This window comes from Diprion similis, chromosome 3 (genome assembly GCF_021155765.1).
Source record: "Diprion similis isolate iyDipSimi1 chromosome 3, iyDipSimi1.1, whole genome shotgun sequence".
In the NCBI taxonomy this organism is placed as follows: domain Eukaryota; kingdom Metazoa; phylum Arthropoda; class Insecta; order Hymenoptera; family Diprionidae; genus Diprion; species Diprion similis.
The window spans coordinates 13827615-13843458 of NC_060107.1; the positions used below are offsets into that span (position 1 = coordinate 13827615).

At 39.3% G+C, this 15844-nt stretch overlaps 1 protein-coding gene across 1 annotated transcript; it reads right to left on the reverse strand.

The window, feature by feature from the left end:
- Positions 1 to 6105: 6105 nt before the first annotated feature.
- LOC124416819 (serine protease filzig) lies at positions 6106 to 15844 on the reverse strand. Its single transcript, XM_046898170.1, has 7 exons — positions 15138 to 15844; positions 11782 to 11875; positions 7873 to 11001; positions 7604 to 7790; positions 7082 to 7347; positions 6634 to 6788; positions 6106 to 6493 (listed from the first exon to the last, which is right to left on the reverse strand). Exons 2-7 carry the CDS (start codon positions 11873 to 11875, stop codon positions 6332 to 6334), a joined length of 3993 nt encoding a protein of 1330 aa, XP_046754126.1. The 5' UTR covers positions 15138 to 15844; the 3' UTR covers positions 6106 to 6331.

Below are 15844 nucleotides of genomic sequence, written 5' to 3' on the forward strand. Positions count from 1 at the left end.
TACCAAAGTTAGAATGAGTTTGAAGCTTTATTGATCGTCGCCGTACGTTTAAAACCACGGCGGGGACTTCAGCGTATCAAAAGTTATAACGAGTTGCAAAGAAAAATGGAAAGGTAAAGTTTATGCGAAATTTTTCTCACGCGTGAAACGATAGGTAATCGCGGTTGTTACACCAATTGCAAATTGCTGTTAACCCCTTTCAACCTATATCATTGTATAATTCTATACACTAATATGTTCAGAAAACGATGCGGTTTTATTTTCGATGGTTTGCAAAATTTTAAGGAAAAGAGGAAAAATTCAGTCAGCGCTTACATACGAATATTAGGCTGAAAAAGTTGTTAAATTTTACGAATTTACATCTTGAATATTAGAAATTATTGTTATTGTCAATCATTTGGTGACGTGGTGACAACAATTTACTTCAAATTTGTTGAGTAGTCCTAAATAGTTTATCTTCGTTCTCATAATTCTATTTATTTCTATTCTTTTATTTTTTGGTTACTTACATCAAAATGAGTAAAATCGCATGTCACTTTAAAACGGTTGTCATTTTGCTGAAAATAAAATCAAAAAAAAAAAAGACCAAACTCGCATAATGGCACAGAGAATCAGCCATCCAAGAATACTGTCTTCAAATTCGAAATTAATCGGTGTGACCGTTTTTGACCAATCATGGACACGGCAAAATATGCAATCGAGCGAATTGGCTGATGTTATTGCCAATAACTATGCTACTTATTAATTGGTTTTCATGAAAAATACGTAAATGATGCTTGATGCTCACACTTTCAAATGAGTCCTAATCAAATTGAATTACTAGTCGTTACGATATAAATTCCAAAATTTATTCACATTTTCAGGCGATCACGGTTTACCTGTGATATAGGCCAAAACTGCAGAAGATATTTAACGCAGTCGGTAAGAACTGACTATAGCATCCTCTTCTGTCGCAAGGTTACCGGTAAGAACGTTTTAAAAAGTCTTGCCATTTCCCTCAAGTCCAATCATTTTTTGATTCCTTATAGCAGATTCTCAGCAGAGTCTTCCAGCATTCATTTTGCCCTACCATCTCAGGAATATACATATATATATATGTATATATATGGGACTTCCTTTTACAAACCAAACACCTTTCTGACCGAAACATTTTTGATTTAGCTAAATTTTTTTTTGCGAGTTCTACATCGAAAAAAGACATGTGTATTTGAGGATTTTTTTTTCACATATTTTGGAAAATAAAGGGGATTGAAAATTTGAGAATCTAGTGATTTTCGGCTTGCAGACTCATTTTCAAAAATTTATAACTCCGGTTCTATTTGAGCTGGAAAGTTCTTTTTCCATTTCCAAGCTAAAAGAATGAATTTTAATAAAAAAAACAGTTTCATTCGAAATTATTAACAAATTCATATTGTTATAAGCAATCAAAATGTTTAAATCGATTTTTAACGATCGCCCCCGCCTCGTAGCGACTTCTGAGTATAATCATCGTATTCTACGTCAAATTTTCTATCAAAAACGTATTTTTAATTGATTGGGAAACTATTATTACTATTGGAAGAAAACTAATTTATCTAGCGCGGCACTTCACATTGGCGCGCGGGTTCCATCGCACGCCTTATTTTCTTGCCTCTTATCGTTTTTCTTTGTAATATAAATGATGATTATTCTATATTTTTAACTAAAAAATATTATTTATTAGCCAATAAGAATTTATAAAAAATTGAACGGAAACACAAATAAATAAAAAATATTATTGTAGTAAATAAAAAATTAATTTATTAAGATTTCAATACATTATTATTAGTTACTAAGTACCTCGTTCTGCATTACATCGTACAACATTTAAATTTAGTCTTAATATATATAGTATTTTTCATTTCATAATTTTTACAATAGTTTTTTTTTCATACAATGAGAATTACTTTGCTTCCAATTTTTGAGGAGAGATTGGAATCATACAATGATACTTTAAAGTGCCTTTTACCGTTATAGCTTTTTGGAAACGCGGTGATTATCACCGGTCCCCACTTCAAAGTGACAATGTATGATTCCGATTTCTCTTCACAAAGAGAAAGAAAAACGATTATCACCACGTTTCCAAAAATCTGTAGCGGCAAAAAGCACTTTAAAGTATCATTGTTTGATTCTAATCTCTCCTCAAGAATTGGAAGCAATGCGATTCTCATTGTATGAAAAAAAACTATTCTAAAAATTTTCAATTCAAAAATACTATATATATATTAAGAGTAAATGTGAATATTGTACAATGTAATGCAGAACGATGTACTTATTGACCAATAATAATGTATTGAAATCTTAATGAATTAATTTCTTATTTGCTATAATAATATTTTTTATTTATTTATTTGTTCGTTCAATTTTTAAAAATCGATTTAAACATTTTAAATGCTTATAACAATTTGAATTTGTTAATAATTTTCAATGAAACTATTTTTTTTCAATTGAAATTCACTATTTTACCTTTCAAAAGAAAAAAGAGCTTTCTCGCTCAAATAGAACCGGAGTTCTGAATTTTTGAAAATGAGTCTACAAGCCAAAATTCACCAGATTCTCAAATTTCCCATCCGCTCTGTTTTCCAAAATATGCGACAAGAAAAGTCCTCAAATACGTATCTCTTTTTTTCGATACAGAAGCCGTGAAAAAAAAAAAAATTCAGCTAAATAAAAAATGCGTCGGTAAATTTTTATCCAAATCTGTCCGAATTGTAAAATAAAGTCCCATATTTTATATAATATAATTATACTGGTAAAAGCTTTCAATCAGGCGCAGGAACGCGGTTTGATAAAGGAACTCTCTTACTTGGGGAATTTGCTCATTTGTGCAGAAGCTGAAGGGATACGTGAATCATGTGCGGGGTTTTTATATGATGAAATTGGCGGCAAAAGAAGGTTCACGATCAGGTCACTTGGGAGTTTTCCGACGATCCCAAACCTATTCGATACAGTATATTATATATAGCTGGCTTAATTTTGTTAAGTTGGTGTTGACCTTTTGAATGGCAACCATCGCTTACTTTGAGGTCGACTATGAGACTACGATGAAAAACACCCGGTTTGAAGAAGGTACGTTACATCCAATTTAGCACTTCAACCTTTAATGAAAACAATGATCACATGGAAGACATGGCTTTGAAAAAGTGTTTCTCACTCTCAGTAGTTTCTCTTATTACCCTTTGAAAGATGAAAAAGAAGGAAAAAATTCGAGGAAGACATGAAGAAGAATGAACTGCCAAAGGGTGAGGGGCAGTCGCGTTTCTCGAATTACTAGTCTACCAACGAATCTGCAGAAACGAGGTGAAATAATTCGATATCCTTTATCATCCTACCTCAGCGTTCATTTCAAGGAGATTTTACACACTCAGTCGTAATGATGACATTAAAAGCATAGCCAGGTGGTAGGAAGAATATAAGTATACGCCGTTAGCCGTTGTTGCCATAATATACGGGGTCTCCCGACGATCTCTGTTCAAGCTGTGTCCTTCTATCCTGCTATCTTCCTCTTTCTCTACCGTATTGATCCACCTGAGCCGTGTGCTAGCCTGGAAGTCCTTGTGTTCCGCCGCGGCACTCAGTTGCTCGCCTACGTATTTTCACCTGGTACGTAATACCTCCGCGAGCGAAGCACCCCTTTTCTATTTTTTACCCAGAGGGTAAAACAGGTAATTATACCATGTTGACGTACCTGACACACACAATGCCAGTGCTTGGGTGCTCTGTGGTTCGGATTGTCTCGTTATTTTGATAATTATGCACGAGGTTAAACTTCGTTAACGCGCCAGAGTTGTGACCAGAGTCCAAATTCATAACCTCTATAACAGATATCATGAGGTTGCAGTGTTATGGTGGTATTGCAGGGGCTCGAACTGACAATGAGTTGATTTCCTGAAATACGTCCATTCCAAAATCAATTCCATACCTTAATTTTGTGTGATGTAAAATATGAACTACATTCTGCTTTGGGGTTAAGAATGTATCAAACCAGTCCAGGTCAAGTGCCGCACACACAGAAATATGAGACAACGAAGGTTCGAAAGGTGGACCGAAGTTAATGTTGTTGTTGAATTAAGTTGAAGGAATGTTCGTTTAACACAGAATAAAATTTAAAAAACCATAAATATCAGCTACAACAGCACAATTATTGATGACTTTCAGCGGATCCCATTATCGAATCAAATCTACAATGGAAAAATCGTAACATATTACCGATTTTAATTAACTATAGGGATACTTTTGTTCGTAAATGAATTCTCTACAAGTCTACAAGATCTGATTTTGAATAAAGATGGAGTATTTTTTATCAAGGCATTGGTTTACTATTCATCACTTATAATGATTTCGTTAATCTCGTTTTCTTGATCAACTGAGAAGGCAAGTAGAAAATATGAATTTGTCGATTTGTAGGGATGCATTAGGACAAAAGCGATCCCTGGTTCGATGAAATTGTTCACATGTTGCGATTTTTTTGATATTACAATGATCTAATATTCGGATCTCTTTTCATAATCTTAAATAATTATGCTATTGAGGCTGAAATTTATGTTTTTTTATTTACTGTTTCAAGGGAATTAATATTATTCCGACTGGATCCATCTCGACGATCTTCAGTTGTACTTACAAACCTTCGTTACATGATATTTCTGTCTTCACAGCTCTTTCACTGGACTGTACGTTTGGTACATCCTTAACCTTAACGCGAAAGGAAGTGCAGATAGTCTTTTACAAAGTCCATCTTCACCTTTGCATTTGTTGAGGAGTGAAATTTTTATAGTCATCTTGTCGAAATCAATTAATCGAACATTGAAAACGTGAAACTTTTCCCGCAATTGGGAAAGAATTTCGGGAAATATAAATGGTATTTTGCTCGTAAAATTTTACGTTTCACATCGTTCGAGACGTGGGTGCTATTTATCACATTTGGCAGTTCTATCTCCTCGTTTTGTGTGTTGTTTTTTCTTTTTACAATAATTTGATTGTCAACAGATATTGAAATTAATACCATGCGTGAAATGAAATTGTATACTCAATGGAGAAATGCGACTTGATGAATGCCCGAATACTCATCAAAAACATGCATTGATAATGATTAATCGTTATCGAGATGATTGATAGATTATAAATATTAAACTTTCCTACAGTTGTTCGCAAAACGGTTCGAACAGACTTGCCACTTCACACTGGCTACGGGGGTTCAATCTATACTAAGTTTTATCAACTTTTCACCAAGTCTGGAACTCGATTTTTATGAAGCGATACCGCTTATTCATAGGTTCCGACTATTAAGTTTGTTCGTAAAATTTCGCGGCACTAAGCCAACTGTGTCGGAGGAGTAAGAATAGCATCAACGTCAAGGTAAAAATTTCACAACGGAGCTTAATATATTTGAAAGCGTCACTTCCGCAAAACTGAAAGGCTCGCAGTTGAATTAACCAACCTTGCACCGATCGATGAATTAATAAGCGGTTGACGATGAGCGCAAAAAAAGCACAAAAGGCAACTGAGTTGTATAAAAATACCTTTAATAAATAAGTAACACCTAATAATGAATAAATTATTGTTCTAAGTGGTAAGGACATTCACACATTATTTTTTAAGTAATTTTCACATTTGCATACAAACATAACCACCTGTTATTCTTTACTTATATACATTGATAGTAATGTCTGTTATGTAAAATTGTTGCAATTAGTCGATAAATCGATCGAGTGAATAAGCAATAAATTAAGGGAGACCTTTTTCTGAGCAATAAATAGGTAGGTATTATTACTGTGTATCGACTTATGTGTATAGCCGAAAGACAACTGTCCACCGGGGAAGTTTCATTCTTTCACCTACGTGGAAAACATCCTGTTTCCACCAAATATCCAAGCTTCCACATGGTCCAGCATTTTTAGTAGGGTCAATGGAGATGTCAATATATGCTAGGTGTGTGACCCGATTGAATTACGTGAATAGAAAAATTCATCAGTTTCAACAACTATACAGTACCATATACCTATATTGCATATGTATATATATATACATGTAAATTATCTTATATTCCATATAAATGGCGAAATGTAGGAGATTTTTTTTTTCGAAAGCATTGAACATTCGCTCTCTTCTACTCGTTCGACGTCACGTAAGTGAGCCAAGGGAAAGAGTGATCGGGAGTCAGTCGAAATACAGTCAAGCACATTGACGTCGTTAGAAACGAAGGAGTAACAATTGAGAATTAACATACTTTGAAATTCAAGCTCAAAATTGAGACAGTCGAACGGTATTGCTACTACCCGCAATGTTTGAGCTGATCTACTTTGGGGTTTTAGCTTCAGACACCAGTAATACTATGTAGCCATGGCTTGAAGAAAGTTGTTCTCATGTAAACACCAGGAAGATAGGGAGCAGCGCACTTGATACCGTGGGAAACAGTCCCTGCCAATTCCCACCTGCCGTCGGAACGTTGTAGCATCAGGGGTCCGCCACTGTCACCCTGGAAACGGAAAAATCAATTGTTTTATAGCGGTTACAGGGTGAAATGAGTAATTGAAGAAAGGGTCTTCGTTGTTTGAGTTGGTTTGTATATACTTTGATGGACAAAATTCAAAGATAAGTATCGATTTCGATTCTGACCTCACAGGAATCCTTTTGTCCATTGGCGTAACCTGCGCACAAAAAGCTTTCACGAATGAGTTTCGGATGACCAGTGGTCTGGAACATCTCTTGACAGACTGCATTTTCCATAATCGGCACTTCGACCTCTTGTAGAACGGAAGGAACTCCGCCGTCTGTAACGATTCATCAAAAAGTTTTGACACTACTTTCCTCACTGAATGAAATGGATGAGTTACATAAGGTTGAGGTTATTTTTTTAGGGATGCGCCCTGTGTTTCCTCGACTGTGCCTAATCATGTAACATTGAATCTTAAGAAATTGATCATTACATGCATACTTTTCATCCAAGAAAGATCGACTGTGAAAGTGAGCCCATATCAGATCCAGTGAACTCCGAATCCAATGGTGCGGTGACATCGAACTGATTGTTCGCAATGGGGTAGTGGAAACTGAGAAGGATACTTACTGTATTTAAGTCTCCCCCACCCAGTGACTGTGGCCATTCTCCCAGTAAAGTCTGCGCCGTCATCTGGCATGCAGATCGGAACTATGTGCGTATCGAATACAACTGGTGTTTCCATTTCCAGAATAGCCAAATCATTTTCGAAGGTTGCTGGGTCGTAGTTACGGTGAACAATAACTCGTTTAACGTTCCGAGATACGCTGTGCTTTGTCTCGTGTTCGCCGGTGATATCAAACTCGCCGAGTACTGCCACAAGTGAGGCCAGGAATCTGTCGATAACGTTTAAATATCGATATTAGCAGGATGCATGTAAGTATGTGATATATCTGAGACCCACACTTTTGTAATGAATGTATGAGTCGGCGATTTCTTTCACAGCCCATTAAACCACACCCAGCTAAAACATGCAAATCACGTCCTTGCGTACAGCTTTCATGCTTTATCAACCATCGGACCGAAGTAATACGTGGTTACGTGGGCTCTTTATGGAATATGGCAATATACCACAGTAAATATTATACTCACCCTGGTTGACAGTGGGCAGCGGTGGTGACATATTTGTTAGTGATAAGTACACCGCCACATTTATTTTTTGTGAACAACCCCAGCCAAGTTGCCTCACGTACAAGAACTTGCCAGGGCCATTCGCCAAACTTAGCCGCTTTTCCGCCAACGATTCTCCCTGTTTTCATCAACGGCCTAACGCCGCAATCTGTGGAAATAAAGAACAACGTGTTAGTATCAAATGCTTTATTGTTAATGGTGAAAATTGGAAAGTTATATGAGAAATTGACCTCTTGCATAATTTGGTTTATGACTGCTGGCGGTTATTTCGGTAGAACTCACTACAGGCCTTTCAGTTTCTATGGAACTGACTTCCGTATTTGAGATAGTAGGCACAGTTGGCTTCCTCACTGGTTTTGGCCTCTTGCTGACGGTTTGTGGTGGTTTTGTAGTTGTAGCACTTAGTGTAGCTGGCTTCGGTTTAGTCGTCGACACTTTTAGAGGTCGAGTAGGTTTGGTGGAAACAGTCACAGTCTTCTGGGTTGTCGTCGACAAGCGTGTTGGCGGTCGTTTAGTGGGTGTCGGCTTCTTAGTGGGCGACGTTGATGACGAAACTGTTGGTCTACGAATTGGCTTCTTCGTGGTGACGGTGACGGGTGGTTTTTGAGTAACTGTAGGTTGAGCAGGACTTTGCGTTGTCGTGTTTGTCTTTTTCTTGTAAACTAAATCACCCATGTCATCGAAGTTATCCTGAAGCGACTCAACAATTTTATTGACAAAGACATCAACCTTGTTTCCTAGAGCATCGTCATCGATAAAGGCTGGCGTTGGGATATCATTCTCGTCAATGTTCTGGAAATCGGGATAGAAAGTTTGATTGAACGTTTCAACAATCGTGGGTTTTTCCTGTTGCGAGGACGGAACAGACATGTTTAGGTTAGGATTCCTGACTGGTGGGAAATTATTGAAATCATCGGGAGCCGTTGTCTCGTCTTCCGGGCTCACTGGTGTAGCAATTCCTTCGTTATTTACGAAGATCGGATCTTTAAAGATTATTGGGTTGTGTGCAATTATAGTTTCCTGGGGCCAGGCGACAGGCCCAGCACCAGGCTGAGTGTATGACGGTTTAAGATGGAAAGCTGGCTTCTCTGACCATGTGGAAAGAGTTACGGGTGATATTGGAGGTTTTTTGGTCTCGATTTCGTAATAAACCGTTGAATCCGGTCTCTCAGAGTTAACCGCTTGGTGAACCGTCGGCCTCACACTTTGAGGTGTTTCCGCTGGTTTGACAGTGGTCTCACTGTTGACGACGACCGGCTTTGTACTCGTGGCACCGTCTTTCAAATCAACGCTTATGTAACTGGAAGATACTACTCTTGTATTATTGGACTCCATGTTGTTAGTCGATATGACCGTGTTTATGTTGTGCGTTATAGTTGTTGAAAAGGCCGGTTTTTTTGAAGCAACAGGCTCGGCGGTGGTCGGGGGCCGTCGCGGAGGTGTTTTATGGTCACCTTTCGTAACATATTCATTTCCCAAGGGACCCAAAACGATTACAGTTGGCGCGGGTGGATTGGTAGATGGTCTGTTTGAATATATATCTTGAGTCGATGAACCAGTGCTGTACGTTCCCTGAGTTGAAGAAATCGGTGTATAAATCTTCATAGGAGTATCGTGAGTATCCGCTTTGTCAGGATTATCGGCATGTTGAGTGCCCTCGTAGTCGTAATACACCGAACCTTGATTGGGTTTATAAAAAGTGTATGGAAAAGTGACTGTTGTTGCATCAGGCCTAGCAGATGGACGAACAGAGGGAAACTTGATTTCTGGTGGTCCGACGGACGTGCCATCGATGCTCACCCATGTTTGTATACCAGAATCGTCGTCATGGGGGTCAGGATGGGAATTGGGCTCGGGAAGGGGTTCAGGTTCTGGGCTTGGGTTACTATCGTTGAGCATTGATAAGATGTGATTAATCGAATTTTCTTCGTGGTCAAGAACGTCGTGTTTTTTGTTCCCAGATTGGGTGTCGTATGAGATTGTTGGGACTCTAATCAGCTCATCTTCTTGTGCATACGTTGTTGGTGACATTGGAGTGGTAGGACCATTCTTCATCGTTGAAATATACTTCGTATTCTTTTCTGACGTTATTTCGTTTGTCCCTGTGACGAAGTGCTCTTCTTCCGGAGATTTTGACGATGCTTTCAACAAATTACTGTTTATTGTTGAGGTACTATGGACTGTGACAGGTCTTTCATTCCCCAGCCCAGGTGGATTTGCGTTTGGTCCCTGTGGTCTTGAAGGAAGAGAATACAATTCGTAAGTTACAGACGACATTTGTTGCGCATTGTTGGGTCTTTCGGTCACCGTGGGAACCTTATTGGTTGAAATGCCGTGAGCGATCGATGGAGTCAGAGACGACTCCATTTCGGCTGCGATCTTCTGAGTCAAAGCTTCTACCTTCTGAGTAACTTCTTCAACTTTTTGCTTCATTATGTCAGATAACTCCTGAGTGTTTGGCCTGTGGATATTTGACTGATCAGTTCCACCGTTAGGCCTTGACAATGAAATAGATCCCGGTATGAAGAGGTCGTCAGGATTATAATTTTCGGTAAATAGGCTGCCATTCTCATTCAGTAATATCGTATCGGGACTTGAATGATTGTTGTTACCAATTCCCTGAGAAAACAAAACAGGCAATTGATCAACCGGATCAGCAATCTGTAGGACTTGATCAGGATTCAAGAAGGTCGTTACAGTGTCCACGTCCTCTGGGTCTTGATTATCCTGAATATTATTGTTGGAAGCTGAATGGGTGATTAGTCCAGGTAGTCGCAAATCGTCCAAGTTACTTTGCTGGTGCAACAGAGCAGAAAAGTCAGATTCAAGATGACTGACGTCAACTTGAGGAATTTGTGTTTTATCTTGAGTACTGCTTGCATGATGAAAGGTTGACGAAGGTGGTCCAAACGTCGAAATTTTAACATTCATATTTCCTCCAGCTCCAAGAACTTCTGAGAGTGTTGGTATGTCTGGTCTTCTTATGTCGGAACCATCTACGACAGTTGGTTGACTATTTTGTCCTTGACTGGCAGCTTGTGAAGGTACTATCCCCATTGGAGTTCCGTCAGGATTCAAAAGAATCGGGATATCGGGAACGTGATCGATTTCGTAGATATTCTGAAGTCCTGCGGTGCTCGGGCCAGTCTCATATAATTCATCAGCTGGTCGTTCGGCAGGCAACTGGCAGCAAGCGCCGAACAGAAATCCATCCATACATGCACCAACAACTTCGCCGCTTCTTCGTGTGCACTCATGATTGAACATGCAAACGGCTGGTTCGTTTGAAACAATCCTGGATGGGTGTGTGGGTTGGCATACTTTGGGAACTATCCTGTATCCACCGAACAATTTTCTACCTGAAATTAGTAAATAAAGTACCAGTTACTACATCTATTCTCTCCAACAAGGATCATTCGTTTTACATAAAATACTGAAAGTTACAATTCTTATTACAAGGGGTTTTTTAAGATCATGGTAGAAAAATATTAAGAGCCGGTGGATGTCGCAGCCCGCATGTCTCTAGAACCACTTCCTATCAATTTATACGTAACAGTTATACTCGCACGCGGACTGCTGCATATCACTTCAGGAAATGCACAGTATGTAGATTTCTCAATATAACTTGACCCGTAACCTACTTCATTCTGGTGGCCCTAGACTTCTTATATGAAACTGAATAAAATAGGTCCCTATGCTAATTAGCTCGCACGCCCGAGGCTATAATCGTGATCGTTTCAATCTACTCAGCATCAGCTGGTTACCAATATCAAGTAGCACGTTAAATTGGACAACTCTCGAACAGGAATGGCAACAAGGCAATATTCAGTTCGCACCCTGATCTGGAAATTAGAAATGTGTCATTAGACGCCAGCACTATTACTAATAGTCAAACGAAAACATTCTTATTTTGCTATTCATAAGTTTCCAATCATCGCAAAACTATTCGTTTCTATTATGGTTAGTCACTAACGATCGATACTCGTCTATCTATATGACAGCTCGCACTTTCTTCCGACAATTTCTCTTTGTTAATTTCATTTCAATGCACTGCAGGTTCTCCAGTCATTGAAAGTATTGTTTATAATGAGGTTTATCGATGATAACCAAATATAATGGTAATGAACAAGCGGGCATACCTTTTGCTTGAGGCACATAGGACACTGAGAAGGCGGATGTCGTCACTAAGATTGTGAGGAAGACGTAAGCTTTCATGTTTCTTCTCGGAACCATCTGAAACAGTTATGATCGATTGAAAGTAATTGATAATTACAAGGTTTAGGCTAATAGTACTACTTTTTGTCTACGAATTACACTCGGAATTACATAATTATACAACATAGTTGGTGTATACATGTCGTTGTCAGTATCCTCCGACTTGTATAGGTGTCTGTCGTAACAGAGTGAACCGTTAAAATAAAATATCGATGTGTTAATGTCAGCCTCAGAAGTGTATACCGTCGTAAAGAAGCAGCTATTTCTGCTATTATCGGTTTTTTGTTCTACTCTCTTTACTCTTTCCACATACTAAAGTGGAATTCAGTACTGAATAAATAAGAAGGTATTGTCAAAAACTAGACTCCTGCAAAAATTATATGTAAATTGGTTCGAAGTTCGAGTTTTCAGGATCATCAATGTGTCTCATCAAACGGGAAATGGAGAAGGAGGTGTAAATCAATTATACTGTTATCACTCCTATCGACGCCTATGCGCTCGTACTTGACGCAGCGCAGACCTCTCCATGCGTTCACGCACAGGTTTCGTTCATACACATGAAATCCCGTTATCCGCGGCCGAGCATAGCCATGGTATGGCATACTGAACTGAAAGAAGAGAGAGAAGGAAAGAAAGAAAGATAGGGAGATGGCAAAAGAGAGAAGGAAGAAGACGAAGCAGAAGACAGAGAACGAAACGAGACAGGCAGAGGTAGCGAGCAGGTATCATCATGGCGGTGTAGGTTCACGAAGGCACAAGACACCGGTAACCTAGTTACTAGATTCCCGGGCTGCACCATTCCAACCGAGCCTTTCGGTCGTTGGCGAGAAAACTAATGAAAAAAGAAGGGGGGAAAATCGTAAGAATACGGAAGGTATGAAAGAAGAAAAATTGAGGAAGTAATCGTTCGACATGCGATGCCTCTGTATAAAAAATTGATCTTGCAGAGCAATGCATGGAGAGATATTCGAATGAGTAAATTATATCGTATCTCCAAAGAAGAAATAATACACTTGGACTATTAACGCATGATGTTTTTCCATAAAGGTGCCCTGGATAAGCAACGATGCTCCCAAAAAGACTGGGTGTCTTATTTTTGCTTTGGGTTACTTTTCCTCATAAAATTTAGCGCGTTCTCGTGCTGGTTGGATGGTGTATGGCCTCTAAAAGATCCGCGAAAGGCTAGGTCAAGGCTTCTGTGCACCCAACGAACTCCAGAGAAGTGAGTACGCGGTGGAAGGATGGACAAAAAAAGTAAGCATGCCGTAAAGTGGCCGGTGATCTATAAGCATTGAAAGAGGGTCGACGTCATACGGTGAATATTTATTTTCGAATCATGAATATGAAGTGAAACGATCTACAAATTGATGACATGATTCGGTTTTAGAATATCAACAAGCGACCGTATAGCCGAGTATTTTTTTTTCCTTTCTTTTATTCTTACAGTGCCTAACTAGCGAACCTAATTATTCCCAAGCACGAAACTGGCTCGCGTGCACAGCAGTGCGTGCGCTATCTGTCTATCCGGAAAGTGCAAGTTTAACTTGTAAATAACGCATAGTCGTTGCATTTTTCAAATTGTCTATAGGATTTAGGCTTATCTTGGATACGACAGAGTGCCCTTAGCTTATCCTGAAACTTTGTCATCTATGTATATCTTAATGGTTCGTTTTCTTTCAAATACATTCCAGTACTATACGCGTATACCGGGAGCTAGATGAATCTAAATTGATAGTATTGACACTGATATTTCATAGCGAGTACGTATTTTTAGAATTATGATATTTTTTGGAGCATTCCTCGGTAAAATACTGAATAAAGTTAAAAAGCAATGATGAAACATGCCCGATAAGATCCGTGACTTGCATCAACTTCCTTGGCCTTGGCTTCGAGTGCCGTTAGACGATCGGCTGGAGTTACATGATACGTGCGGCAGAAAAGCAGTTTCTATGGGATTCCATTTTTGTGTCTCTCTCTGTCGTACATGATGTACAGGTACAGAGATTAAATTATAGTTTCATCCACTTCATGCGACCGATAAACTCGACTGAAATATTCTAGGAAATGTCACAAACACGTTACTCTCTACGTGTTCCGAGAGTGTTCTCGGTGGAATACGAGCAACGTTGAGTGAAACGCGTTTAAATATCGTTTCGTCTTTTTTTTGCCAAATATTAACACAAAGCCCAAAAATTTTCTCGCTTACGATGTACGTTCCATTTGAAATTACACGAACGCATGTCGATGCAAATGAGTCTACCTAATAAGTATATCTAGCAATAAGTGATGAATCTACGTATAAGCGTCGAGCCTTGCAGTATGCGGATCACGAATCCTCGATCGTGACCAACCGCGAATGTGCGCACAGAGAAAGCTTCTTCTGTCTTCTCGATTATCAGATCTGGGTGACCCAATTGCATTGCAACAGTTCAACTTCCTCTGTAACGATTGAAATTATTTGTTATTATCACTGACGCGTACCTTAAACAGACTAAGGCGACATTGGAAGAACGGTAAAACCTAGCTATAATTCGAGAGCAAGAAGTATTAAGAAATTAAAACTCGCTTCCGGAATGTGCCATATATCGAGTGCGAGGCAACATTGATTGGATCTGGCCGTTGCGCTTTTCAGACCCCGAAAAATATCTGAAGCTTACAGTTTCAAGGGATACCGAAGAAATAAATTCCTAGAAGCAAATAGCTTGACCCCTTGAAAAGATGGCCCGACAAGCTTAGGTCCTCGTGAAACGTGGATATATGTGCTAACCAAATTATCATGTTAATTTTGTGATGACAGAGCCGGTTGTTCACCATTGACCGTTACAAAGCTTGGTATGTATCATCTGCGCCAATGTTAGCGTTGACCAACGGGTGCTGATGAATTTTCCTCAACATTTTCTCTGTACTACTTCATTCAGGTCTCACTTTCAAACAGCAATTAAATAATAAAACAATAAAAAAAAAATGAGACACAACATCTAAAAACACGGTCGCGTTCGAAAAAAGTATCAACTACATGTGGCCAGGTGAAACGAAGCGTAGGAAAGAATCGCCTACATTCTAACCACCTCTTTACTCACAGTCTAGCTTTCTCCAGACTCCACCTGACGACCACGGTTACTATGATCGGATCATTTACTCGTCCTCCGAAATGAGATGTAAGCGCATGCTAAAAATCAACCGCTTTTACGAGCCTGATGAAGTACTATTGAGAAAACGACCGCGATGGAGTTGGTAACAAATAGGTGTATTGTAAAAAATATAAGGCTAGTTCACTCACATTGGTTGTTTGAAGATGGTTCGACTAGTTATGGAAGGACAAATGCTGAGATGGTTAGAACATTACGTTTGCGTATTTCTTTAGCCTTTACTTCCGGAATGCGATCCTCTTGATATCAGTGCCGTAGCGGATAAGTCACTGTATTTTATAGTCTTTTCCACCTATGAAGACACTGGAAGTCCACCAATCCTCGTAAACGTTGTCGTATTTACGTAAATCTTTATGAATGAAAATTTGGAGTTGTGTCGATCACTGTGAACGGCAGGAACAAAACTCTCCTCCTTTATTCGGGATTCGTAGTAGTGGATTAAAATCGTTTAAGTAACCCAAGTACTCGGTCTGCAGCGTTGATATTCGTTGGAGAACGACGGTAGTCCTTTTTCAAAACTGGTCCCGGGTGTGTAACGGAATCACTGTACAACTCTTCTTCGTAACTGATCCCACAATATCGCGAGCAAACAACGTTTCGGTCGTACGTTAAAGGAGAATACGAAAAAGTTAAACCGACCGGTCTAAAGTCGATGAGGGTTGCAGGCAGAGCACACTACCGGTACCAAAGGACGGTGTGTATCGAAAGCACGCCGAGCTGATCGAACTCTGTTCTGTCCACTATCGAGCCATCCAGTTAGTTAAGTGGAAGCTACCTGTCTGTCGAGCACTCTATGCCCTGGCAAAACGGGCATGGCTTGGGCCTGGCATGTGGTGGA